Source organism: Macaca fascicularis, chromosome 12, assembly GCF_037993035.2.
Source record: "Macaca fascicularis isolate 582-1 chromosome 12, T2T-MFA8v1.1".
Classification (NCBI taxonomy): domain Eukaryota; kingdom Metazoa; phylum Chordata; class Mammalia; order Primates; family Cercopithecidae; genus Macaca; species Macaca fascicularis.
Window position 1 is genome coordinate 136,003,977 of NC_088386.1, and position 23,615 is coordinate 136,027,591.

Below are 23,615 nucleotides of genomic sequence, written 5' to 3' on the forward strand. Positions count from 1 at the left end.
CTAGGGCTGCCATAAGAACAAAGTAAGTGCAGGGTCTGGCTGGCTTACACGAAACACATTTTTTTTCTCACAGTTCTGCAGGCTAGAAGTCTAAGATCAAGGGGTCAGTGGAGTTGGTTTCTTCTGAGGCTTCTCTCCTTGGCTTGCAGATGGCTACCCCCGAGTTTGTGTGTTGTTTGTGTCCAATCGCCTCCTCACATAAGAACACCAGCCCATCCATACATCCATATAACCTCATTTTACTTTTTTTTTTTTTTGAGATGGAGTTTCACTCTTGTTGCTCAGGCTGGAGTGCAGTGGAGCAATCTCAGCTGTCTGCAACCTCTGCCTCCCAGGTTCAAGCGATTCTCCTGCCTCAGCCTCCTGAGTAGCTGGGATTGCAAGTGTACACCACCACGTCCAGCTTATTTTTTGTATTTTTAGTAGAGACAGGGTTTCACCATGTTGGCCAGGCTGGCCTTGAACTCCTGACCTCAGGTAATCCACCCGCCTTGGCCTCCCAAAGTGCTGGGATTACAGGCGTGAGTCACTGTACCCGAGCTCATTTTACCTTAGCTGCTTCTTTAAGGTCGTAACTCCAAATACAGTCCTCTCTGAGGTAGTGGGGATTAAGACTTCAAAATATAAATTTGGGGGGAAGACAATTCAGTCCATAACACTGTACTCTTGCCACTCTGAAACTGATGTCCTTCTTATATTCAAAATATATGAACCCCATCCAAACAGTCTCAAAAGCTTAACCAATTCTAACATACACTCTAAGTCCAAAAGTTTACATAAATATAGTCTATGTCAGGTATAAGTAAGAATCAAAGTATGATTTACTATGAAGCTAAATTCCTCTCCTGCTATAAAACCAAATGCATTACCTGCTTCCAAAATACCGTGGCTGGATAAGCATAGGAAAAACATCCCCATTCCAAAAGGGACAAATCAGAAAGAAGAAGGAAGTGACAGGTCTCAACCAAGTGTGAAGCCTGGCCAAAGAAAAAAAAAATCATTAGACTTTTAAGACTCAAGAATAATTGTCATTGACTCCATTCCCCTACCTCTGGGCCCACTGTGTCTGGTATATTTTGCTGAGATCACGTTTCTGAGAATCATCCATGTTGATATTTGCATCAGCAGCTGACTTATTTATTGCTGTGTACTATTCCATTGGATGGATACACTACACGTTTTTTTATACATTCTATCTGCTGATGGACATTTGACCACCAGTTTTTTTTTCAGTTTCTGTATATTATGGATAAAGTTGCTATGAACATTGTGTATAAGATTTTTTGTGACATATGTTTTTATTTCTCTTAAATAAATGCCACGAAGTGAAATTGCTAGGTCATACTGGAAGTGTATGTTTGACTTGTAAGAACCTGGTAAATGCTTTTCCAAAGTGGCTGTACAATATACACTTCCACCAGTAGTGTATCAGTTACAACAGCTGCATGTACTCCTCAGCATTTAGGATTGCTGGACTTTCTGAATTTTAGCGAGCCTGGCGGGTGTATAATAGTAGGTGTCGCACTGCAGTGTTGCTTTGGCGTTTCTGTGGAGTTTTGACGTGGAGTATCTTGTTATGTGTTGATTGGCCATCTGTACATCTTCTTTGGTAGTATCTATTCAACGTTTGACCAATTTGAAGGGGAGATGCTTGTCTTCTGACAGAGTCTTGAGAGTTCTTTATATGGTCACATATATGTATTAAAATATATTCTCCCAATCTGTGGTTTGCCTTTCCATTTTACTAAGTGTTTTTTAAAGAGAAGTTTTTAATTTTGATGGAATCTCCCTTTGTTTTCTCCCTTTGTTTTCGATGTTCACATTGTTGATTCCCAAAGCCTTTGCTTTCTGCAAGGCTCTGAAGATTTGCTCCTACGATTTTTTTTCTAGAAGTTACGTAGCTTTACATCTATGATCCATTTCAAATTAACATGTATGTACAGTGTAAGGTAAGCACTGGGGATCATTTTATATTTCCACATGGATATCTAGTTCTTCCGATTGAATTTCCTTAGCCCCTTTGTCACAATTCATCTGACCAAGAGTGCGTGAGTTTATTTCTGGACTCTAATATTCTGTTTTGGTGTCCAATGTGGAGCTATAATGAATAAGGCTGCTGGGCATTATCGGACACATCTGTGTTTGTGTGTGTGTGTGTGTGTGTGTGTGTGCACGCGCGTGAACATATGCATCCATTTTTCTTAGGCAGGTACCTAAAAGTGGAAGCTGGGGAGAGGTGTTCCACAGGATAGATACAGGTTTCACTGGGGAGGGGTGTTCCACAGGATAGATACGGGTTTCACTGGGGAGGGGTGTTCCACAGGATAGATACAGGTTTCACTGGGGAGGGGTGTTCCACAGGGTAGATACAGGTTTCACTGGGGAGGGGTGTTCCACAGGATAGATACAGGTTTCACTGGGGAGGGGTGTTCCACAGGGTAGATACGGGTTTCACTGGGGAGGGGTGTTCCACAGGGTAGACACGGGTTTCACTGGGGAGGGGTGTTCCACAGGGTAGACACGGGATTCACTGGGGAGGGGTGTTCCACAGGATAGATACAGGTTTCACTGGGGAGGGGTGTTCCACAGGGTAGACACGGGTTTCACTGGGGAGGGGTGTTCCACAGGGTAGACACGGGTTTCACTGGGGAGGGGTGTTCCACAGGATAGACACGGGTTTCACTGGGGAGGGGTGTTCCACAGGGTAGACACGGGTTTCACTGGGGAGGGGTGTTCCACAGGGTAGACACGGGTTTCACTGGGGAGGGGTGTTCCACAGGGTAGATACGGGTTTCACTGGGGAGGGGTGTTCCACAGGGTAGATACGGGTTTCACTGGGGAGGGGTGTTCCACAGGGTAGATACGGGTTTCACTGGGGAGGGGTGTTCCACAGGATAGACACGGGTTTCACTGGGGAGGGGTGTTCCACAGGGTAGATACGGGTTTCACTGGGGAGGGGTGTTCCACAGGGTAGATACGGGTTTCACTGGGGAGGGGTGTTCCACAGGGTAGACACGGGTTTCACTGGGGAGGGGTGTTCCACAGGGTAGATACGGGTTTCACTGGGGAGGGGTGTTCCACAGGGTAGACACGGGTTTCACTGGGGAGGGGTGTTTCACAGGGTAGACACGGGTTTCACTGGGGAAGGGTGTTCCACAGGGTAGACACGGGTTTCACTGGGGAGGGGTGTTCCACAGGGTAGATACGGGTTTCACTGGGGAGGGGTGTTCCACAGGATAGACACGGGTTTCACTGGGGAGGGGTGTTCCACAGGATAGACACGGGTTTCACTGGGGAGGGGTGTTCCACAGGGTAGACACGGGTTTCACTGGGGAGGGGTGTTCCACAGGGTAGACACGGGTTTCACTGGGGAGGGGTGTTCCACAGGATAGATACGGGTTTCACTGGGGAGGGGTGTTCCACAGGGTAGATACGGGTTTCACTGGGGAGGGGTGTTCCACAGGATAGATACGGGTTTCACTGGGGAGGGGTGTTCCACAGGGTAGATACGGGTTTCACTGGGGAGGGGTGTTCCACAGGATAGATACGGGTTTCACTGGGGAGGGGTGTTCCACAGGGTAGATACGGGTTTCACTGGGGAGGGGTGTTCCACAGGATAGATACGGGTTTCACTGGGGAAGGGTGTTCCATAGGGTAGATACGGGTTTCACTGGGGAGGGGTGTTCCACAGGATAGATACGGGTTTCACTGGGGAAGGGTGTTCCATAGGGTAGACACAGGTTTCACTGGGGAGGGGTGTTCCATAAGGTAGATACAGGTTTCACTTAGGAAACTGCCAAACTTTTCCTGGTGTGGTCAGATCCTTTTACATCCCCACCCACAGCCACCGTTCCAGGAGAGACTCCACATCCCTGATGACATTCAGTGCTGTCATCTTCATCTTAGACTTTCGCTGCGGACAGAAATGTGAAGCGATGCCTCACTGCAGTTTTGATTTGCATTTCTCTGATAAGTGAGGGTATTGCCATCCTTTTAAGGTGCTTACTGATCATTTGCATACATTCATTTCTAAACGAGTTATCAATCAAATACATTTTGCCCACCTTTTCATTAGTCTCTGCATGTTTTTATTGTTGACGTATGGGAATTCCTGTTATAGGCAACATGTTCTGGACAAAGTGAGTCCTCTGTCAGATTCCTGTACTGTGCAGATCCCACCACAGTCTGTTCCTTCACTGCTGCATTTTTGGCCGAGCAGGCATTTTTAATGTTTTGAGGTAGGTATTGTCATAATTCTCATTTATGCAAATGGAAAACCCAGGCAAAAAAAAAAGTGTGATAACTTGCTCCAGGTCACACCTCGAGAGGGCAGAGCTGGGAGCTGAGCTTGTGCTTCCTGCACAGGGCCCGCACTGCACTGCTGCTCTCAGCCTCACCCTGTCCTTCCTCACATAGCCAGGCCAGGCTGCAGGAGTCACTGCGCTGCAGGGAGCTTCAGTTTGTTTATCGGCAAAGCCAGCGCACCAGGCACGTCTTGGGAACTTTCTGAGGCTGAAATGATAGAATCTGAATGCTGGGCTCAACGCTGGCTTGCAATGAATGGCATCTTTTGAGATTGTTATGATCACTGGCAGGATACTAAATAAATAAAAAACAGAACTAACCGTTCCAAATGTTATTTTCATGGCAGGGTTGGTGGTTTTCCTGCCTCAGCAAGAGGGTCAGCACTGCCTTCAACATTTCCTTAGCTGTACTGGGCACAGTTGGGGACACAGAGGTGAGCCTGCCAAGTGACAGGATAAAGTTAAAATGGCCAAAGGGGAAAAAAATAAAAAACAAAACACAACCACCACCACATCACCCAAGGACTGCTGACTGGAACAAATCATCCAGGCTTCCTGCCCTGCAGGAAGCCTCAATCTGCAGATCCACCAGAGACCTCCAAATTGTATACATTCATATCTATATTGCCATGATGTATGCAATTCTTATGCAATGCTCAGCTGAGCAGAAAGCACTGATGTCCGGGACAGATTCCAGCCGAGACCGGCCTGTTTCCAGGCCAGCAGCCGCACTCATTCTCTAGGCAAACTGTCCCTCTGCAGGCCCCACTGGGGCCCTGACACCAGCAAGGCTTCCTCCAGCTCAGAGGACTGACCCTGCAGTCGGCCCCTCTTTTCAGGCCTGTGCTGATGAACAGCCCTGGGCCTTGAAGGCCAGGCTTTCTTTCTCTGCTTCAGCTGCAAACAGGGAGCCTAAGGAAATGGAGAGGGATCCCCACTGGGGGCAGTCCCCAGGTCTGGGGAGAAAAGCCATCTAAGCAGCAGCCTCCACCCAGGCCCTCACTGATGCTCGGGTCCCTTGCCCACCCCAGACGGCCCCTCCCCTCCATCGGGACTGTGCAGGATGCACAAGGATGTGTGGTCTCCCAGGGTTCTCCATCCACACTCCCCCAGACCCCTCCAGAGTGGGGCCGGGGCCTGCACCCACCCCGAGCACCTGCCCTGCCCTCGTGCTTTACAATGGGTTCTCACAGCAGCCTTAGTGTTCGGCCTTCCCCACAGGGCTGTAGGCACAGTCTTTCATGAAACATTCACATACACATACATACCTGTATGATCATATGCACGGGGTGTGATCAGCGTCTGTGGGCCTAGGTGAGCCGCACAGTACAAGTATGTGGCGTTTCATACAGACTGATGCACACGCCACATTTACAGTCATCTAAAAAGTGTCTATGCACACACACAAAATGTCGATTTTAGGTGTATGTAAATAGGTATGAATACCTAACACCTACGTCTTTGTATCCCACATTTCCCAGCCACATGGCCTTGTGGAATCCCCTCTACATCAATGGTTGAAACTCCAGCCCCTCTGCCCAGTGGGTGCAGGACTCCACGGTAGAGACACTCCGCCAGAGGGTGTGGGACCCCATGGTGGGGACGCTCTGCCCGGTGGGTGTAGGACCCCGTGGTAGGGACGCTCTGCCCGGTGGCTGCAGGACCCCATGGCAAGGACGCTTTGCCCAGTGGGTGCGGGACCCCATGGCAGGGATGCTCTGCCCAGTGGGTATGGGACCCTGTGGAAGGGACACTCTGCCCGGTGGGTACAGGACCCCGTGGTAAGGATGCACCATAATTTCCTCTTTCATGAATGAGCATTCACTTTGTTTCCATGTTTTTTGTCGTATGGAAAACATGCTGCAAACCCCACTTCCTTGTGTATCTTCAGTTTCATCGCCATTACCATATTGCCTAAACGAGCTGGTGGCAGAGCACACAGGTCGGGGGGAGAATGTCAGGTCCGCTGGGTCTGTAGCGGTGTGTAAGTCGGCTGTTTCCTCATTGACTTTCTGTCCGGATGGTCTGCCTGTGACTGTAGTGGGGTTCTGGAGTCTCCCATATTGTAGTGTTGCTATTTCCCCCCCTGGATCTGTCCATGTTTGCTTTACAGTCATGCCCCCCATAATGCCACTTTGGGCAAAAATAGACGGCATATGCACCAGTGGCTTCATCAGATTATAACAGCACATTTTAACCATTCCTTTTCTACGCTTAGATATGTTTAGATACTGTTGATGGAAGAAAAGAAGTCAAGCTTTGAAGGCATTTAAACTAGTGTTATTCGGAAGTCTTTCTGAGGACTCCAGACTGAGTCCTCTAGCCTGGGAGTGGCCCCTTCGCGAGGTCCTGTTCGACTGCCCCGCACAGGGTGCCAGCGCACTGCGGAGATGCAGGTGGTGGGGTTCAGGACAGTCACGTCGAACCCGCTCAGAAGTTACCTGAGAGCAGAATCACATCAAGGTTTGTGCAGGAGGACATCAGGTTGTAGATTACACAGGCACAATCACTAACTCACAGGCATTATCTCGTGCAGGAAAGACAAGGAACGTAGTGACTCAGGCGGGAGATGTGGGGGTGGCGTGTGCTCTGCCCTGTTTTGCCTTCAAAGCATCTTTGGAGCACTGCGCGCAGGGGCTCTGGGAAGCGGTGCTGGCAAGCAGAAACGAGCAAAGAGGGCTCCTTAGGTTTGACACTGTCTCACAACACACAAATGGTCAGCGTTGTGTTCCTGTTGTCTACAGGATTTAGCACAGTCACGAGCTGTGCGGTGTGTACTAGAACAACAGGGTCCACCACCCAGCCTACGTGTGTGGCAGGCTAAACCATCTAGGTTTGTGTCAGTCACTCCGTGATGTTGGAACAATGACGGGATCACTGAATGAGGCATTTCTCAGAAGGGACCACCGTCGCTAAGCGACACAGGACTCTAGGTAGGTGCTCCGATGCTGGGTGCATATAGATAGGGGCATACGCCACATTTACACTCATCTAAAAAGCATGTATCTCTGCACACACACGAACACAATGGTTATGTGATGTTTATGTAAATAGATGTCAGACACACCTCTCTGCATCCTACCTGACATCTATACATGGCTGTGTTGTCTTCTTCCCTTCTCCACCAGCAATGGATGGTTATTCATCACTCTTAAAACGTCTATCACTCCAGTGAGTGGAAACGGATATTGTGCTGTCTTAGTTGACCTCTCGCCTGCTTCTTGTGGGTCTGAGCACCTCTAGCTAACTTCCCAGCCACTTGGATTGGTTCTTCTGTAAACTGTGTTTAAGTGTCCTGTGTCCATTTTTCCCTAACTTGCTGCTTTGTTTATGCCACGTAGGGAAAGTTCTATGCATCTGGTAAACATAAGCGCTTCTGCCCCTTGCTCATGGCCTGTGCTCTCAAACACTCTGTCCAAAGCTGCTACTTGTCTCCCGTTTAGTTCACCATCTCTGGAGGAACAGAAGGAAGCTCGTGACACTAGAATGAGGTCTGGTACGTTTGCCTCTGGAATTCCGAGTCACCTGGGACAAGTCACTCTGTCCAATGAGAAGACAAGCATTTCTACAAGGTATAGGAACTTAGGACAGACAGGGGAAGGCCAAGTACAAGGACACAGGGTTCCTGTGACGCACAGACTTGCTAATAATAATAAACAGCGAATACTCAGGCAGCGCTTGGGCTACCATGCAGGGTGCTGCCGGAGCATTTCAGAGCATTTCCCATAGGAGCTCGCCGACCCCCACCCAGTGTCATTGTGACCCCACTTCACAAGCTCAGGCACAGGGAAATTCCAGACCACCCCGAGGCAGTTGGGCTCAGGTCGCTCCCCAGGGCCCCTGTTAAGCAGTCTCTCACACACTTTGCTGACCAGGCAGTGCATCCCAGATGTGTTCAGGCGCCTGCCTCTTGGTGATGTGGCACTGCCCACATCGGGCCACGTCTGCTCACCCTCTAATTCTGAGGTGCTACTGTCCAGAAATTTGTACTCCCCCAAATTCACGTTGAATCCTCACCCCCCACCCACAGGTGATGGTGTTAGGAGGTGGGACCTCTGGAGGGTGATTAGGTCATGGTGGTGGAGCCTTCATGAGTGGGACCAGCATCCGTACAGGAGAGATCTGAGACCCCATGCCTCTTCCACAGTGAGGCACCACCTACGAGCCACGCAGGCTCAGCGCTCCCTGGGCGGCTTTCTCTCCTCTCCAAAGGAGCCCAGGATTCGGTCATTTCGATGTCCCTCTGTTGTTGCTTGTTTACATGTAACAAACGTCTGCTGAGCACCTTGACAAAGGACCAGGCATCCCTTGAGCACAGTCGCCCAGTCAGCTGACCAACCCTCCCTGGATTCACTGCCCCCAAGTGACAGCCAGCTCTGATGGCAGGCCACTCACACCTCCTCAAAAATCACCCAGGAACCATTAAAAACCATTCAAGACATACTTGAGGGTAGTATTTTGGGACTAATTGGAGGTAACGATTATTCACACAAAACCTGCACTGTGTGGCCAACACCTCAAAGACGTACTGAGAGCCCGGATGCTGATCCAGGGCTGGATGCAGCAAAGCACATGGCTTCCGGAAGGTGGGCCAATCACAGCCCTTCCTCAAACCTTTCCCTTGGGACACAGTCCCCTTCACCAACCCAGGAGGCGTGTTACCGGAGATGTAATAAGGAAACTGCTGGAACCACGGTGGAGAAAGAAACTGCTGTGGAGAAAGATTTTCTAGGCCCATGAAGCCAGTGGGCAGGCAGAAACAGGAAGTGGTTGAGTCCAGGGATCTCTGAGCCCTGGGGCCAGCTGTCCTTCTGCGAGCCTTCCAACAAATTCCTCTCTTGTATGGATTTTAATGGACAGTGCTTCCTTCTTTTCTCACGGAACAGTCTTCTCCAAGACCCCAGAAGACGCCCTCACCCTCGGCTGATTCTGCTCCAAGGAGCAGGCAGGCATTCCCCACAGAGCTGTGCTGCCTTGCTGAAGTGCGATATCTGGCTGGCAGTTGAGCCTATGGTCCCCCAGCAGCTTTCTCAGTGCGGCAGAGATCAGTATAGAGGTCTCTGTGATTAAGGCGATCAGGTGTAAAAACAGAAAATACACGTCTTTGTCAGTGTAGGTGACGACACGTCACTGACAATGGCTGGAGTTTTGCACGGGAGTGGGCATGGCTGGGCCGATCAGCTGCAGTCCGATCACTCGGATGATCACCCTTCCTGACAGCCTCACAGTGACAGCCGAGTCACGGGGAGATGAGGAAGAAAAACACATGGCAATGCTTGTGGCCTCATGGTACTGAGGAAGCTGCAAGGATTCTGTGAAGACAAAGGGAGGCCTCCTAGAGCCCACACAGGTCTAAACACGAGCAGAAGACACTGACATGCACACACGTGCAGACTGGTGTTCACAAAGCGGCTTGGACCAGACGAGCCTGAAATTCTACGGCCCACACAGGAGCGCCTGGGGCTCACAGGCCTTGGTCTAGAAGGGGTGTGCCAATCTCCACTCTGCCCAAGTTCCTGTGCAGCAGCTGTCTTCTTCATCTGGGATCGTTCCTTTCTGCTGAAGGCCAGAGGCTGATATCCCCATTCACCAATGAGGAAACAGAGGCCCAAATAAACATTTTTAGTTTTGTTTAGAGACAGGGTTTCCCTGGCCCAGGCTGGAGTGCAGTGGTGCGATCACAGCTCGCTGAAGTGATCCTCTTGCCCCAGCCTCCCGAATAGCTAGGACTATGGGCACGTGCCACCATGCTCAGCTAATTTTTTTATTTTTTTATAGAAAGGGGGGGGTCTTATTCTATTGCCCACGCTGGTCTCAAACTCTTGGCCTCAAGTGATCCTCCCACCACACCCTCCCAAAGAGGCTCCCAAATTACCAGAGTGAACCACTGTGCCCAGCCCTCCAAAGAAAGGAACTGATTCAGCAGGAGCCTACAACTCGTTGGCAGTGGTGTTTGCCACTGGCCAGCCTGAGCTGTAGCCACAGCCCTTGTCACTGTGTATTGTAGGCCCTGTGGGACTGTGATAAACCTCAACTAAGGGGATCTGCAGGGTAACCACCTGATACGACAGAATTCACCAAAATACCTAGTTGTTCCCCACAGAGCCTTCTATGCCTGCTTTGAGGAATCCACTTAGGAAACTGTGAACACGACTCTCATGAATGAACCACAAGAACACAGCACTGAGAAACTCCGCCCTCTCAAAGTGCAGATGGTATGCAGCCTGGCTGCTGGAAACCCTGCTCCCGGCCTGCAGATAAGCCACGTGGATCTCAGACACAAAGCGGCAGTCTCAACGTGCAGCCCAGTGCAGAGCTTCCAACTGAGGGTGTTCTGACACCGCAGTCCACTCTCCTGCCTTCCCACGCGCCCTGTGCTCTGGCTGCCCTCGCTGCAGCACGGGAACCACGGAGGACTGCTAACTTGTCCCGGGCAGTCCCCAGCTGCTGAGCCCCAACAAAGGATAGGAGCTCCATCAGGATGACAGGGTGGAAATCTACTCACCACTCACAAGAAAATGAGGCAGGGCTGACATTCAGTTCTGCTTAAAATCTCACCTGGCCTCCAGGACAAATGCCTCTTCCGTAAACATGACAAGGCAACACCCTTCAGCGGGTTCTCAGTAGCGGGGGCAGCAGGTCCCTCGTCCACTGAGGGGCTTTAACTGAAAAGGGGAACTGCTGAAGTCCTGGGACTGGGCATCCCCTGGTCTGAGGAACACTCTTCACTGCGAGACGGATATGAAACAGCAACTTCACTGTTCTACAACCATTATCAATCACCGAGCTGGGCCTACAGGAAACAAAACCCCTCCCCCACACGGGTGTTACACTCTCCTCCGAAACGGACCAACGTGCATTCCTCGCGTAGAAGGCGCCTCCCGTCATCCTTAAGCCTCGAGTTTGTGGGGCAGCGGCCCTGACGTGGCGGCCGGAGGACAGCATAGGGCCCGCTGTGCTGACAGACACACACGGTGCGAACCTGCCCACGCAGCGGAGGGGCGGCCCCGGGGCAAGGTCCTCCCAGTGCCATCAGCAGGCCCAGCTGTGCTCGGCCCGCACTGCCTCCTGGTCTAGCACATACAGCACCGTAACACCCGGTATTTGCTAGCAGACAAACATGGTTCTCTCAGCTGACACATGCGTGACACACACACAGACTTTTAGGGACTGCAACACTCACTCAAAAGTGCAAGAAGAGATCACTCTGCACGTGACGTTGCTTTCTTTTAATTGGAGTGAGGACACAACGTGGTCATGTTCAGAGACGAACAGCCTCATCTAGGTGGTGAAGAACATTTTTATCTTTCTTGGTTAACCAGGTCCTAAATTCAAGGGATTTCCACGTGTTCTTTAAAACCACCTGAAACTGTCCTGCGCAGGCTCACACTGCGACTCTGTACCAAGGGCCTGGCCCCGCCTGCAGCCAGAGGTCATCTCACTGGATGTCATCATCATCGAAAAGATCTTCAAAATCTAGAGAAATAAGCAAAACCACGTATTTACACATACAAGGGTAAGAGCTGAAGAAATCACTTCAAAATGAATTATATGGTCGTCCAAAATACAGACATGATCGTCAATGATCTAATGAAATAAAAGACTTTTCCCGTAACAGACTTTCAGTCTCAGCCAACCCGGACTCAAACACACAGTCCAAGGGGAGAGTGCTGGCCAGAGTGCTTTCGTGCTTTCATTTAAAAGACAATCCTAAGAAAATGCTTGCAGGGCTGTTCTGGGTCCCACGGACACCACTGCACAGCCATAACTCAGCACTCAGGACACGTCAGTGCCATGTCTGCACCCATGAGCGCACGGCGCCCAAGATGCTGCCCTCGCTGCCAGGGCCAGGCAGAGACGAAGCTGGGAGGCCCGTGCTGGGTCCTCGAGAGCAGAGGGAAACAGGCCGGCTGCCGCCGTGAGAATGAGAAAGCCGGACCGAGCTGCGGAAGGTGAAGCCGCCAGTAAGGCAGCGTGAATGACACTCAAGCCTGAGAAACACCCGTTAAGGCCCGTTCCCGCTGGAAAAAACACAGCAAACGCCTAGCGCACTGCTTTGGGTGATCAAAATCAGGCCCCCCAGAAAAGATTCTGTCCTTCTGTTTAGTTTTCTACATTCCCTACTACAGGCAATCATTACTTTCACAACAGGAGAAGAAAGAAAACTAAGAGCCCACCCACACGTACTGTGCACTGAAAATGTGCAGGATGAATTATGAACTAGAAAGAGGAGGTTCCACTGCTGGAGGGTGCCTGCTGGCACCACGGCATCCAGCCTTCCTAGGGAGGGTGGCGTCCCTGAGGCATCTCTGGCCACTCAGAGGGTCCCAGCTCTCCCCAGCCACACTGACGCACCCCCACATCCTCACTGCCTCCCAACTGCTGTTTGTGGTTCTGCCACTCAGAGCACTTTTGCGCAGTCCCAGGCCCAGCTGACTCCACACCTTCCAACCTCTGCTCTGCTGCCCGCTCTGGAGAAACCTCCCTCTGCTGTGCTCCCGGAAATAATACCGTCCACGCTTTGCCAGGGCTCTCGTCACAGTCCAGCCCCTGCCTGCTGACTTGTCTGAACCCACAATTTTGTAAGACACGGCGAGGGAAGGGAGTCTCGTTCATGGCTAGAACCCCGGTGCCCAGGGGATAACTGCCCAGCAAAACCCATCTGTTTGATGAGTAAAAAGGACTCAGCAGAAGCCCCATCCACAGCCTACAGGTCTCTCAAAGTAAATGGCTCCTTGAACACATGGGGTTGTCACAACCTGACGGGACAGTGAGTGCTTTGTAAACTCAGTGGGTGGGCAGGCAGGGGACACAGAGCTCTCCCGTGTTCCCTCCCTGACCAGCCGTGGCTCAAAGGTAGACACACGCCCACAATGCTCAGGCTGCTGGGCACTCACCTGATGGGTCAGGCCTGGGTCCCTCTCAGAGATGCTTTCCTGTCAGGATTCAGGGACTGACTCTGGAAGCCATGTGAACTCAAACACTAGAACACAGCAGTCGCCTCTCACCAATGGGCTGGCAGAGGATAAATGGGACTTTGAAGGAGATCATCAAAATCCAAGTGCATGGTGCCAGTATTAGCCACTGCCCAATCCTGCCCACGTGAAGAAGCTTCAAAGTCGCCCTGGTGAGCTGGTGTTTTCGCAGAGCAGCTCTGGAGAGCACTCCACAGTTTTGCACAATTTGTTCCCTCTGAAGGCAACACCCTTCTCCCATCTCACTCTGGCATAAAGAATTGAAAGAAATGCTATTCAGTCCTCCAGACTCGTCTCAAATGTCACCTGCCCCAGTTCTGACTCCAGTTGGTAGCAGCAAGAATGCTGCCTCAGGGGCATGGCCAGGCACCCTGGGAAAGCCTGCACCCCAACTCAGCAGCTTGGCTGCTCCCCTCAGGCAATGGCTGGCTGACAGTCAGCCTGATAAAGCAGCAGGGACTCAGGATGGCAGGGGGTCTCCGGTAAGTTAGAAACCGATGTGGTAAGGTCACATCCTAGCTGTTAACTGGTAACAAGAGCTTTCTGTAGAGGCCAGCACCATGGGTTAAAACAGGATGGAAAATGCCACCTCACTCTCTGGGGTGAGAAACCTATCTTGTTTATTATTTGAACGCTTAGTAAATGTTAATATGAACTAGAGGAACAAGGCCTGAAGAAATCAGAAGAGAATGAGAGAAATATCCCCTCTAGCAGGTCAGAAGATCTTACAGAAAGTTTGCTTTTCATTGTTTATTTGGTTTACCAATGTTTTATTTGGTTTATCCATGTTTTTGGTAACTAGCACTGAAGCCCTTAAATCAAGAGGGAAACGCATCCTGCGTCCTGATTTCAGAGCTGGGCAAGAGCTGGAGTGTGGCTGTCCCTCTGCAAAGGCAGCTGAGGGTACGAGAACCCAGGCAGGCAAACACAGGTGGGCTGGGAGAGGAAAGGAAACCGGCTGCCCGGAGAGGAGAGAGACAGGGAGCCAGACAGGGTTCCTATGGCCGTGTCTGGGGCAAGGGGCCAGACCCAGCTACAGTCTGAGGTGTCTGCAGGCACGTGTAACACACATGCCAGAGCTCAAACTCAACTACTGGGCTGCAAGCTGGGAACAATTTTATGCTACTTTTCTCCTGAAAAAGAAGGCTGCCTGCCAGGGGCCGCAGACCACGCCATCGCTCCATAGAGGCTGCACTGCATTCCGAGAGGAGCGCAGGGGCTCTACCCCCTTATGACCCAAATTATTCATGTCACCAAGTTGCTTCACTGCCTTAACCTACAGAAGAAATATTCAGATTAAATCTGGCATCCCATTCCAAGCATCCTTACCATTAAAAAAGTCTGCATGAACGGCCTTTTCATTGGCTGCCAAGTCCATCAAGAGCCCGGTGCTGCCTCCCGCCTGGGGAATGGAAAGGCAAAATTATGTCAGCTGCGTTTTCCAAAAGAACGGGTGATAAGTACATTGCAGTGTCCGCCACCCCCACAGAAAAGGAAGATGGGTGAGGGGAAACAGGCTCAAGCTGAGTCAACATTTTAGTTCCAGATAAAGGAATATGTATGGGCGGAGGGGGAGGGAGAAATTCAAAGGAATGATTTTTAAGGTCTCTCAAGGGCTTCTGTTCCTTGATTCCTCTCTGCTGTTAAAAATTAGAAACCTACCACTGCTCTAAGCACCACTACTTCTCTGTAACCTTCGAGGAGAGGTTTCCAATCCTCCCCGGACATTGCCACAGAGGCCACAAACACGCAAAACTGAGACCATCAACTCCGCTCAGGATCCCTTCCCGCTCTCTTCTGGGAATGAAACCACTTCCCGGAGGAAACTGACCTGCTCTGCCTCTGAGGTTCTGGTGCCGGCTGCCATCATGGACCGTCCACTGCCACAACTCCATGGCAGTGGAAAAACCATGTCACAACCCAAGCTGGGCAATCTGAAGCCCTCAGGATTTTGGATCCTGTTTAGAGTCACCTGGTGACAGTGGGAGCAGATTCCTCTGACAGCAGCACCCTGGACAGCTGGCCACAGGTCCTGCTGCTGCCCTGGCCCCAGCATTCACAAGGCCACTTGCTCAACCTTGCCCTCATCCCCACGTAGCTGCATGCCCTTGTTCCCTTTCACAGACACTCTCAGAAAAGCCAGAATGCTCAGCCTCCTCCCCTGGCTTCTCAGCCTCCCTCCCTGTCCCCAACACCACAGTAAGCCTCCCACATTCTACCACTTAAACACTGGGCTGAGCTTGTCCCTACCTCCATCTGCCTCATTCACACCCTCTTCGACTGTCCTGTTCTCCCTGCTACCATTTTTCTACCCTCTCATCCCTAAATGCCGCCACCCTACAGAGCAAGTCAGAGCCTCTCACTCCCCACTGTAAAGCTCTCAAGTGGCTCCACATCGCCTAGGGCTGTGACTTTAAAACAGGACTGAGAGGCCTGGGTTTAGTGGAAGTGCTTCAGGAGTGGGGTGCACAGAGCCACCCTCTTACCGTGATTCCAGATGGTTTCATGATCTGGTCCCTGCCCACTGTCTCCCCTCTCTCTGGCACTGCACGCTCAACCATGTTAAACGACATGAGCCAGTGGGCATCCCCCCAACCCAGGACTCTGCTCCTGCCGGGCCTTCATCCCCGCCTACCTGGCAAAAACCAATGTGTCCCCCAGCATTGAGCCACAGAGTCGACTCCTCAGCTGCACCTTTGCTGAGCCCCCTCAAAGCCCTGAGGGCCCATCCGTTGGTGTGTCTTCGGCTTTCTATGACACCTGGTGTTTGCAATCAGCCTCTCTGCCATGTTATTACCTCCACAGGCACAAGGGCTGCCTCTGACCACCTCTGTACCCCCTAAGCTTTGAGAAAGAGGACATGAGGCCCTGACATGCAGGAGCTGGCCTACCACTCCGAGCTAGGCTGTGGTGCTTTCTTGCTGACCATAAACCATCTCAGAACATCAGCTCACATCAGACAAGGTCACTCTGTGAACACAACAGAGACCAAAAATATCCCAAGACGACTGTATAATCCTGTATAATTAAAAAGAAGAACGAGGCCACTACACAAAGCACATAAATGCCAGACATCCCCCTTTTCCACTACGACAAGAATGACGGCTGCTCCAGTCTTCCCTCATTCTAGTTCAGTTTAAGAAGCCCAGTCGGAAAATTACCCTCGTTTCCAAGGCACAGCAAAGCCCACTTTCTTTCCCCAAATCCCCGAACACTAGCTCAAATCCCACACGAGGTGAGTCCCCACCCGCGCTACGGAGACCCACCGCGGGCCCCCACTGGGTGCTGCCGCCATCGAACAGCAGCAAACGCAACTCCTTTGACCACGAGTGTGTTCCCGGGGGCCGTGGGGGAACCCAGCAGGCACTCAACCCTCAGGCTGCGCCTCCTGGTCCCCCGGGGTAGGGCACACACTTCCCGCCGCCGTCGGTGGCCGCCTTTCACCAGAAGCTCGGAGAAGCCGGGATTTGCTCTCCGCGGGGCAGGAAGCCTGGGAGCCGCGCCCATTGCCCACCCGCCCGGCCTCCCCTCCCCGGGACCCGCGCACCAGGACGCCGCCCTTCCGCTCCCCCTTCCCCGCTCCCCACGCTCGGAGACTCCCGCCGGGCCCGTGCCACCTCGTCCAGGTCCACGTAAGGCCCGGCGCCCTCGGGGAACATCTCGTCCACCGCCGGCTTCATCTCGGGCCCGCGGCGCTCTAGGCCCACTTCCGGCCGCAGGGCCGCTTCCGGCGCGCGCCACATGGCAGCTCTAGACGCCGGAGGACCGCGCCTCTGTGGTGCCCGCCTGCCCGCCCGCGGTCAGCGGTCTCGCATCCGGGGTGCTCGGGGCCGCTCGTGCGTCCGCGGCCACCGGCGTCTGTCTTTGCGCTGGCGAGGGCGGGCGTCTGCAACGCCTCTGAGGGGCGGCCGGGCGGCCACGGAGAGAAAAGGCCGCCAGCAATGGGAGCAGTGCCTACCGAGCACGCCTCCGACAAGGGGCCAGATCCAGAATAAAGAGGGAGCCTCAGACTCAGCCGCAGGGACGGCCGGGTTCACAGGAGCCCAGGGCCTGACCTTCAGACGTTTGTCTGGAGAAGACACACTCGCGGCCAGTGAGCAGATGAAAAGGTGCAAGCAAACCAGGGCCCCGCCGAGGGGCCGCTGCACCCCTGGGACGCCCAGAGTCAAAAAACAGCAAAACGGGTGGAAGGGTGGGGAGTGAGACGCGGCAGCCGGGGCGGGAGACAGGGAGGCAGGTCCCAGAAAATCAAACACGGACGCCCACGTGGCCCAGCACTCCCCTTCCGGGCACAAGCCCAGAGGACGGAAAGCAGAGGCTCCAAGGGGCGTCTGTACCCCACGTTCACAGCAGCATTATTTATAATAAATGAAAAAGAGGAGCGTCCCCCACTGTCCCTGCCCATTGATGGATACGTGCATAAGCAAATGTGGTCCGCGCACACTGTGGAACATTACTCAGCCTTTAAAAGGAAGGGAATGCAGACACCTGCTGCCATGCGCATGAACGTTGAGGACGCTCTGCCGAGGGAAACAAGCCAGTCCTAAGACAAACACCGCGTGATTCCACTCAGCAGAGGCCCCTAGAGGAGTCGAAGTCACAGAGACAGAAAGTAGAAGGGAGGTTGTTAGGGTCCGGGGAAGGGGAAATGGGGAGTTTGTGTTTAGTGGGGACAGAGTTTCAGCCTTGAAAGATGAAAAAGGTCAGTAGACGGCTGATGGTGATGGCTGCACAGTCCCGTGAATGTGTTTAATGCCCTTAAATGTGGTTAAGATGGAAAGGAATGTGACAGAAAAGCGAGGGAAAGGAGAAGGAAAGGGGAAAGAGGAGGGAGAAGGTTGGAGGAAGGGAGGGAGAGAGGAAGAACAGGGAAGGGAAGGAGAGAAGCAAGAGGTCCTGGAACGAGACTTTGCCAAAGGTTCTTTGCCTAACCAGACTTTGGTGGCCTCCTAACCTCCTCCCAGGCCCATCTGTGCACGGCATTGTCAGGTTCAGTTTTCGCAGAGAGCCCTGCTAAGTTGGTTTAGCCAGAGCCCTCCACCCTGGATATTGGATCAGGTTCCTGGTCCCTAGCATCCCCAGGATGTCTGATCGCCCAGGCCTGTCTTCAGCGAGAGCCCTGTGGGGTCTGCGGAGCCAGCGTCCCCTTCCCGCACTGTGTTCCTCCTAGTCATTTTCCACCCCCAACCCCACCTGCTCCTCAGCCGCAAACCCCCACTGCCTGTGCTGTTCGGAGCTGAGCCTGGTCTCCCTCCCCCACTGCAAGATCCCGTTGCAGTGGTCCCCACACCTGTCTCCAGGGTTCAGCACAACTTCTGAAAATTTCTAGTAAGTTTTCCTCAACAGGCCTTAAAGGAGGTGGGTTTGGGGGTTAGGCTGCAGAGAAGGGGGGGCGGCATGGAGGAGGGTAGGTCCAGGGACAGGAATTGAGCTGAAATGTGAGGGGTGAGGGTGTGGCCTGAAAAGGGTCCGCCTGGCCTGAGTGGACAGTGTGGGATGCAGGGAGAAGCAGGCAGTGGGCATCCCGTGAACCTCATGCCATGCCAAAGTGCGTCACTCTGAAAGACCCAAGTGAAAGTCAGTCCGATGGAACAGGGGCTTGGCAGTGACCAAGAGGAGTGGCCCATTAAGTCAAGGTCTTTCCTAGCTAAGGGTTGGAGCCGTGGGTCTCCACGGTCTGTTTGTATACCCTACAGGGATGGGGAGCTCACCACCTGTGCAGAGGCCATCCCATTGCTGGAGGCCCACCCCTGAGATGCCATCATGCTGCCTGCCCAGCCTTCCGGTGCCCCAGGGTGCCCAGGTGAAGCCCCCTTCCTCCCAGCATCCTCAAAACCTAGAGCCGTCCCTGGAAGACGGAGCCTGCCCAGGCCCCGCTGTCCCTGACTGATGACAGATACAGACGGGGTTTCTCACTTCCATGTCCTGCTGCCTCCTGGGTCCTCCTCCCAGGGGAGTGTCGTGGTGTGGAGTCAGCCGAGCCCTGACTGTGGGTTTGCCTGTTGCCCAGCTTAGTGGCCCAGAGCGAGGGTGCCTGGACTGGAGTCTAGCTCCCCCTTAACCAGCTGTGTGACCTTAACAAATCAGGCAGTGGCCTCTTGTCTCTGCCTCAGTTTCCTCACCTGTAATCTGGGGGAACTGCAGCACCCCCGGGATCATTGTGGGAAATGGATGAGAGGGAGACACAGAAAGCCAGTCCTGAGTCCGCCCAGGATATAAGGTCCCTTGTTGATGCCAGTGTGGATGGAAATGGTGCACATTTATGAAAGAGTGTATGAAAGTGCTCCCCAGGAATCAAAATAAAACCCGCTTCATTTGTGAAATAAAGTAAATGGGGCCTGAGCGCAGCCGTCCTTGAAAGACCACCCACAACGCTGGTTGTACATCTTCAGTCCGGAGTTTATTGAGCATGAGACCAGGCCTGACTCCCCGCAGGGGCCAAGTTTTTGCCGGGACTCCATGCCTGCAGAGGCCTGACCTGGTGCAGCCTGGCGGGGCGGGCGGGCACCAGGCTGGACACCATTCAGTCCTCCTGATAGGGAACATGGAAGCCCAGGGTGCTCCCCAGGGGGAAGTGTGCAAAGAAGGTGCGGGCCATGTCCTCGATCTGGGGGTAGGCCCCCAGGGCCTGGAAGTGCTGCACGTAGTTCCAGAAGTCAGAGGTGGAGAAAGGCCAGTAGGGCATGGCTGGCAGCTCCGCGTAAGGGTCTGAAAGACACATGACACCTGCCTTGGTCCTGCCCGGAGACACCGTCCTCGGAGGCTTCAAGGCAAGTGGATGGTTCCCAGTTGTGCCCACAGTGATTCAGCCTTCCCAGAGTGGGGGCCTGAGCCTGTCCCCTCTCATCAGTGGGGTGATGACCTAGGTCCTTGGGGATGCCTGATCTGGGAGACAGAGGAAAAAGGGGAAGAGCCGGAGGGGGGAGGCCTGTCCTGTTTGAGGAGGGAGTTGTATGGGGATGGTGTGGGGCACCGGCAGTCTCCTGCTGGGATTTCTGAAGGGAGCACAGACACCCCCGTCCACTACCCCCCAACATAACCTGTCCTAAAGCTTGGGCAAGGGTGGCCCTGAAGATACTGGACTGAGTTAGGGCTCAGAGTTGGGAGGGCCTAGGGGCTGGAGCCCAGGTAGGAGGGTGGGAATGTCAGGGGTCATGGGGCCCTGGCTCCCCCTGCCCAGTGTGTTCCCTGGTGGCTGGAGGGCAGGGTCGCAGCTGGAAGGAGCTCAGAGACCCTCTGCTTGCACAGCTCCAAGCTGGCTCTTGAGGGCCATGTTTTCCGTGCTCAGGCCTGAGCTGAGCCAGGGCCCCTGATGCATCTGCTTGAGATAGGAAGCCACTGCCCTCCCCAGCAGTTTCTCCCCGCTGCACACCAGTTACTTATGCAAATGAAAGGAAAGAAATCGGAGAACGGTACCTCCTTCCTCCTGCACAGGCATGGCCCCTGCAAAGGAAGAGAAGAGCTGTCACCCAGAAGGACCACCCAGGTGCCAGTTGGGCCCACCCCACACCAGCCGCAGGGCTCTGAGGTTTCCCAGCAGTCTGGAGATGTGTATGGAAGGGGAGAGAACAGGAGGGTTGTCGGGGGGTCCTGGTGGCTGCCTCCCTCCAGAGCGGCCCCTCACCTGCGAGAGGCCCCAGCAGGAGGCAGAGGGCCAGCCCCAGCACCATGCAGGCCTGCATCTTCCCGGTGCTTCCTGATCTGCGACTCAGGCTCACCTGCAGCAGGACGAACCCAGGAAGGGCGAGACCACCCATCTGTCAGGGCCGGCTTCCTCTACCAGCCCCAGTGGGGCAGCCCTGGGGAAAATGGCATGGATTTAAAAAAAAAAAAAATTCTTACGGTTTTCCTAGCAATTTCCATTTCAGTGGTTTCAAACCACTATTTGGAGGTGAAATCCCTGCCTCAATTGGCCTTAATTTGCACGACTTAAGAAATTGCTCACCCACCCACCCCCCAACCCTGCCTGGCCTCTCCAGAGCTTACCTTGTCTCTGCTCAGCCGGCCGTGCTGCCTGGATGGGCTCTGCTGCCAGCTCAAGGGTCCTCTTTATAGAAGGGCTGTAGATGAGGAAGGACACGTCACCTGCCTCAACAGTCAAACTGAATATTTCATCCCCACCAGAGGATGTGGGCTCCTGTCGCCCTGCTGGCAGGCAGAATCAGAGTGTCAGCTTCTGGAAATCTGATCCGAAGATCGAACTGAGAGAAAAACATCTTGGCTAGGCCATTTCTGAAATTGTTAGGACCGAATTCAGCATTGGTACTTGAAACAAACCCAGTTTCCTCTCCACAAGGAGAGATCCTACGTCCAATACTGGGGCTGGCTGAGATTTCCTCCCCCGTGAGATGGAGCTGAATAATTCCAGCGCTGCTTCCACTTAAACCAGCCGGCAGGAGGAGCCCCAGGTCAGCAGGACCTGCCTGCAGGACGTCCATTGAGCAGAGTCACAGCAGGAAGTGTGGGGTCAAGATGGACTTCTGTCTCCAGGCGGGAGCTTCCCTGTGATCCGAAGTGTCAGTCTGCAGGTGGGCAGGAGGCTGTCCCCACCCTGGGACACCAGCAGCTGGCACCAAGGGTCTCTGCGGGTCAGGCCATTCTGACTACACAGCAGTCCCACTGACCACATCAGTTGCTGTGTTCACCTGTCTCTCCAGTAAGTACAGCCTCCTCCTGGTACTGCCCCTTGGGGTCCCACCACCCCACTGAATTCAGGGCCGAATTTGGTGTGGCAGTCTCCCCTGTCATTCCTGGTCACCCTGGGGGCTCTGCAAGGATTCTGGGAAACTCCTCACCCATGTGTCCCACGGTTCTGGAGTTCAGGGTCCCCAACTTCATCACAGTCTGCCCACATGCCCCCATCCAAATGATTAAGGACTTATTTTTTCCCGCACAATGCCATACATTTAACCAAAGATACCCAAAGGTTAATTTAATTCAGATTGTAAGGCAGCCACCCACGGATTTGATTTTGGGTTTCCTTTTCAGAAATCTGGAGCCTGTGGCTATAGGAGGCAATGGATTCTTACAGGGCAGTTGTATTGGGGGCCCCCAAGAGCACCCAGGTCAATAATTCACTAGGAAGATGCCCTAGGAGGACTCACGCCGTTCCCCAGCACCACGCTGTGTCGACACATGTCAAATCTCCCCACGAGGGGAGCCCTTCAGAACCTCAGTGCCCAGGGCTGGTCGTGCAGCCCCCTCTGCCTGGTGCGTGTGCAGATCTCCGACCCCCAGGAGGAAGCAGGTGCTCAGCATAACCGATTGTTTGCACATAGGGCTTAGGGGCAGTGGCCCCTCTGAAATCTGGGTGCTGAGGCGAGCACCCAGGCCTGCCTGTCGCCCTTCCCTGCCCAGCACAGAAGCTCTCTGGTTCCTTATCTGCCCCCTGAGCTGGGAATTTAAGCTCTGAGCTCATCATTTTCTTTTCCCACATTCGACAGCACACTTTTCCAGCCACCAACCAAGCCCACGGTCCTTATTTCCACGGTGGCATCAGCTGCTTGGTCACCCAGAGTCCTGCCCCCTATCGGTCTGTTTTGCACTGGGTGGGCAGCAGTTCCGTGGGAAATGGAGCCACTGAAGTCTTCGATCTACTCAAGTCAGAGATCCAATTCCAGATTCCACCCTGAGCATTCCCATCCCTGGGCCCCTCTCCCAGCACCAATACTGTGTCCAGCCGGGTTATGGGGAGTGTGGCCAGACACGGAGTGAGCTTGCTACAGGAATGGACCTTCCACGACTGTGGGCGGCGCCGAGGAAGGGAGGGTCTGGGAGGGCGAGCCAGGAAACAGTCTGGGAGGCTCTGTCTGAAAATGCACAGCCCAGCATCGGCGGTGGGCCCAGGACCTCCGTGTCCAGCAGGGAAGGTGGGAGCCAGATGCAGAGGGCAGGACGTGAGGGTGAGCCGGGCCCTGCTGCAGCCTCTGACCGTGATGGGGCTGCCAGAGAGCCCATCATCCTTCTGTTAATAACCACATGTCTGAAGATGATGTGAAAATATGCCTACGACGTTAGGAAAGATGATATGATAGCATGTACCGTATCTTTATAATGACTGAATAAAAGACTATATGTGGAAAAAGTCTGGAAGTAGTAAGCAGTGATGGTGTTGGACGGTGGACCTATGGGCATATATATGTGGTTTTTCTTCACTCTGGGTATATGTATGTTCCTTAATTTATTATTTTTATGTAAGGAAAAAATATCTTAAAAAGAAACCACCCAGTACCACCAATAGCTGTGGGCTGCTGATCACTCGGGCCGTCCTGGTCCATCTTGCCACTCCCACTGCCCCACCGCCACGCACTGTCCCGCTTCCCGGGTCCTGCAGGAA

The 23,615-nt window shown here is 53.3% G+C and overlaps 2 protein-coding genes and 1 long non-coding RNA gene across 4 annotated transcripts; 1 reads left to right on the plus strand and 2 right to left on the minus strand.

Annotated features, from left to right (window-relative positions):
- Positions 1-11,518: 11,518 nt before the first annotated feature.
- On the minus strand, positions 11,519-17,453 carry COPS9 (COP9 signalosome subunit 9). Its single transcript, XM_005574803.4, has 3 exons — positions 16,897-17,453; positions 14,609-14,681; positions 11,519-11,780 (listed from the first exon to the last, which is right to left on the minus strand). Exons 1-3 carry the CDS (start codon positions 17,020-17,022, stop codon positions 11,743-11,745), a joined length of 237 nt encoding a protein of 78 aa, XP_005574860.1. The 5' UTR covers positions 17,023-17,453; the 3' UTR covers positions 11,519-11,742.
- A 2,209-nt stretch (positions 17,454-19,662) lies between these two features.
- OTOS (otospiralin) lies at positions 19,663-21,597 on the minus strand. Of its 2 annotated transcripts, none has more exons than XM_005574812.5 (4): positions 21,266-21,597; positions 20,904-20,997; positions 20,696-20,722; positions 19,663-19,987 (listed from the first exon to the last, which is right to left on the minus strand). In XM_005574812.5, the coding sequence occupies exons 2-4, from the start codon at positions 20,959-20,961 to the stop codon at positions 19,803-19,805; spliced, it is 270 nt and encodes an 89-aa protein (XP_005574869.1). In that variant the 5' UTR covers positions 20,962-20,997; positions 21,266-21,597; the 3' UTR covers positions 19,663-19,802. The 2 variants fall into 2 exon arrangements, with proteins under 2 accessions (XP_005574869.1, XP_005574867.1); XM_005574810.5 differs by having other exon boundaries at positions 20,904-21,078.
- A 109-nt stretch (positions 21,598-21,706) lies between these two features.
- Positions 21,707-23,363, plus strand: LOC135966655 (uncharacterized). The gene is made up of 2 exons (XR_010580172.2): positions 21,707-21,935; positions 22,268-23,363. It is a non-coding gene; the product is annotated as an uncharacterized lncRNA (long non-coding RNA).
- Positions 23,364-23,615: the final 252 nt, after the last annotated feature.

What these genes read in the sequence shown, in the direction of transcription:
- COPS9 (XM_005574803.4), bottom strand. Translation starts at nt 17,022, where the DNA reads ATGTGGCGCGCGCCGGAAGCGGCCCTGCGGCCGGAAGTGGGCCTAGAG. An exon ending in CTTACGTGGACCTGGACGAG is followed by an intron (nt 14,682 to 16,896) that starts GTGGCACGGGCC and finishes TCCATTCCCCAG; the next exon opens with GCGGGAGGCAGCACCGGGCT. An exon ending in TCATGCAGACTTTTTTAATG is followed by an intron (nt 11,781 to 14,608) that starts GTAAGGATGCTT and finishes TTATTTCTCTAG; the next exon opens with ATTTTGAAGATCTTTTCGAT.
- OTOS (XM_005574810.5), bottom strand. Translation starts at nt 21,036, where the DNA reads ATGGGTGGTCTCGCCCTTCCTGGGTTCGTCCTGCTGCAGGTGAGCCTG. An exon ending in CCTGCTGGGGCCTCTCGCAG is followed by an intron (nt 20,723 to 20,903) that starts GTGAGGGGCCGC and finishes CTTCCTTTGCAG; the next exon opens with GGGCCATGCCTGTGCAGGAG. An exon ending in GCCTGTGCAGGAGGAAGGAG is followed by an intron (nt 19,988 to 20,695) that starts GTACCGTTCTCC and finishes TGTGTCTTTCAG; the next exon opens with ACCCTTACGCGGAGCTGCCA.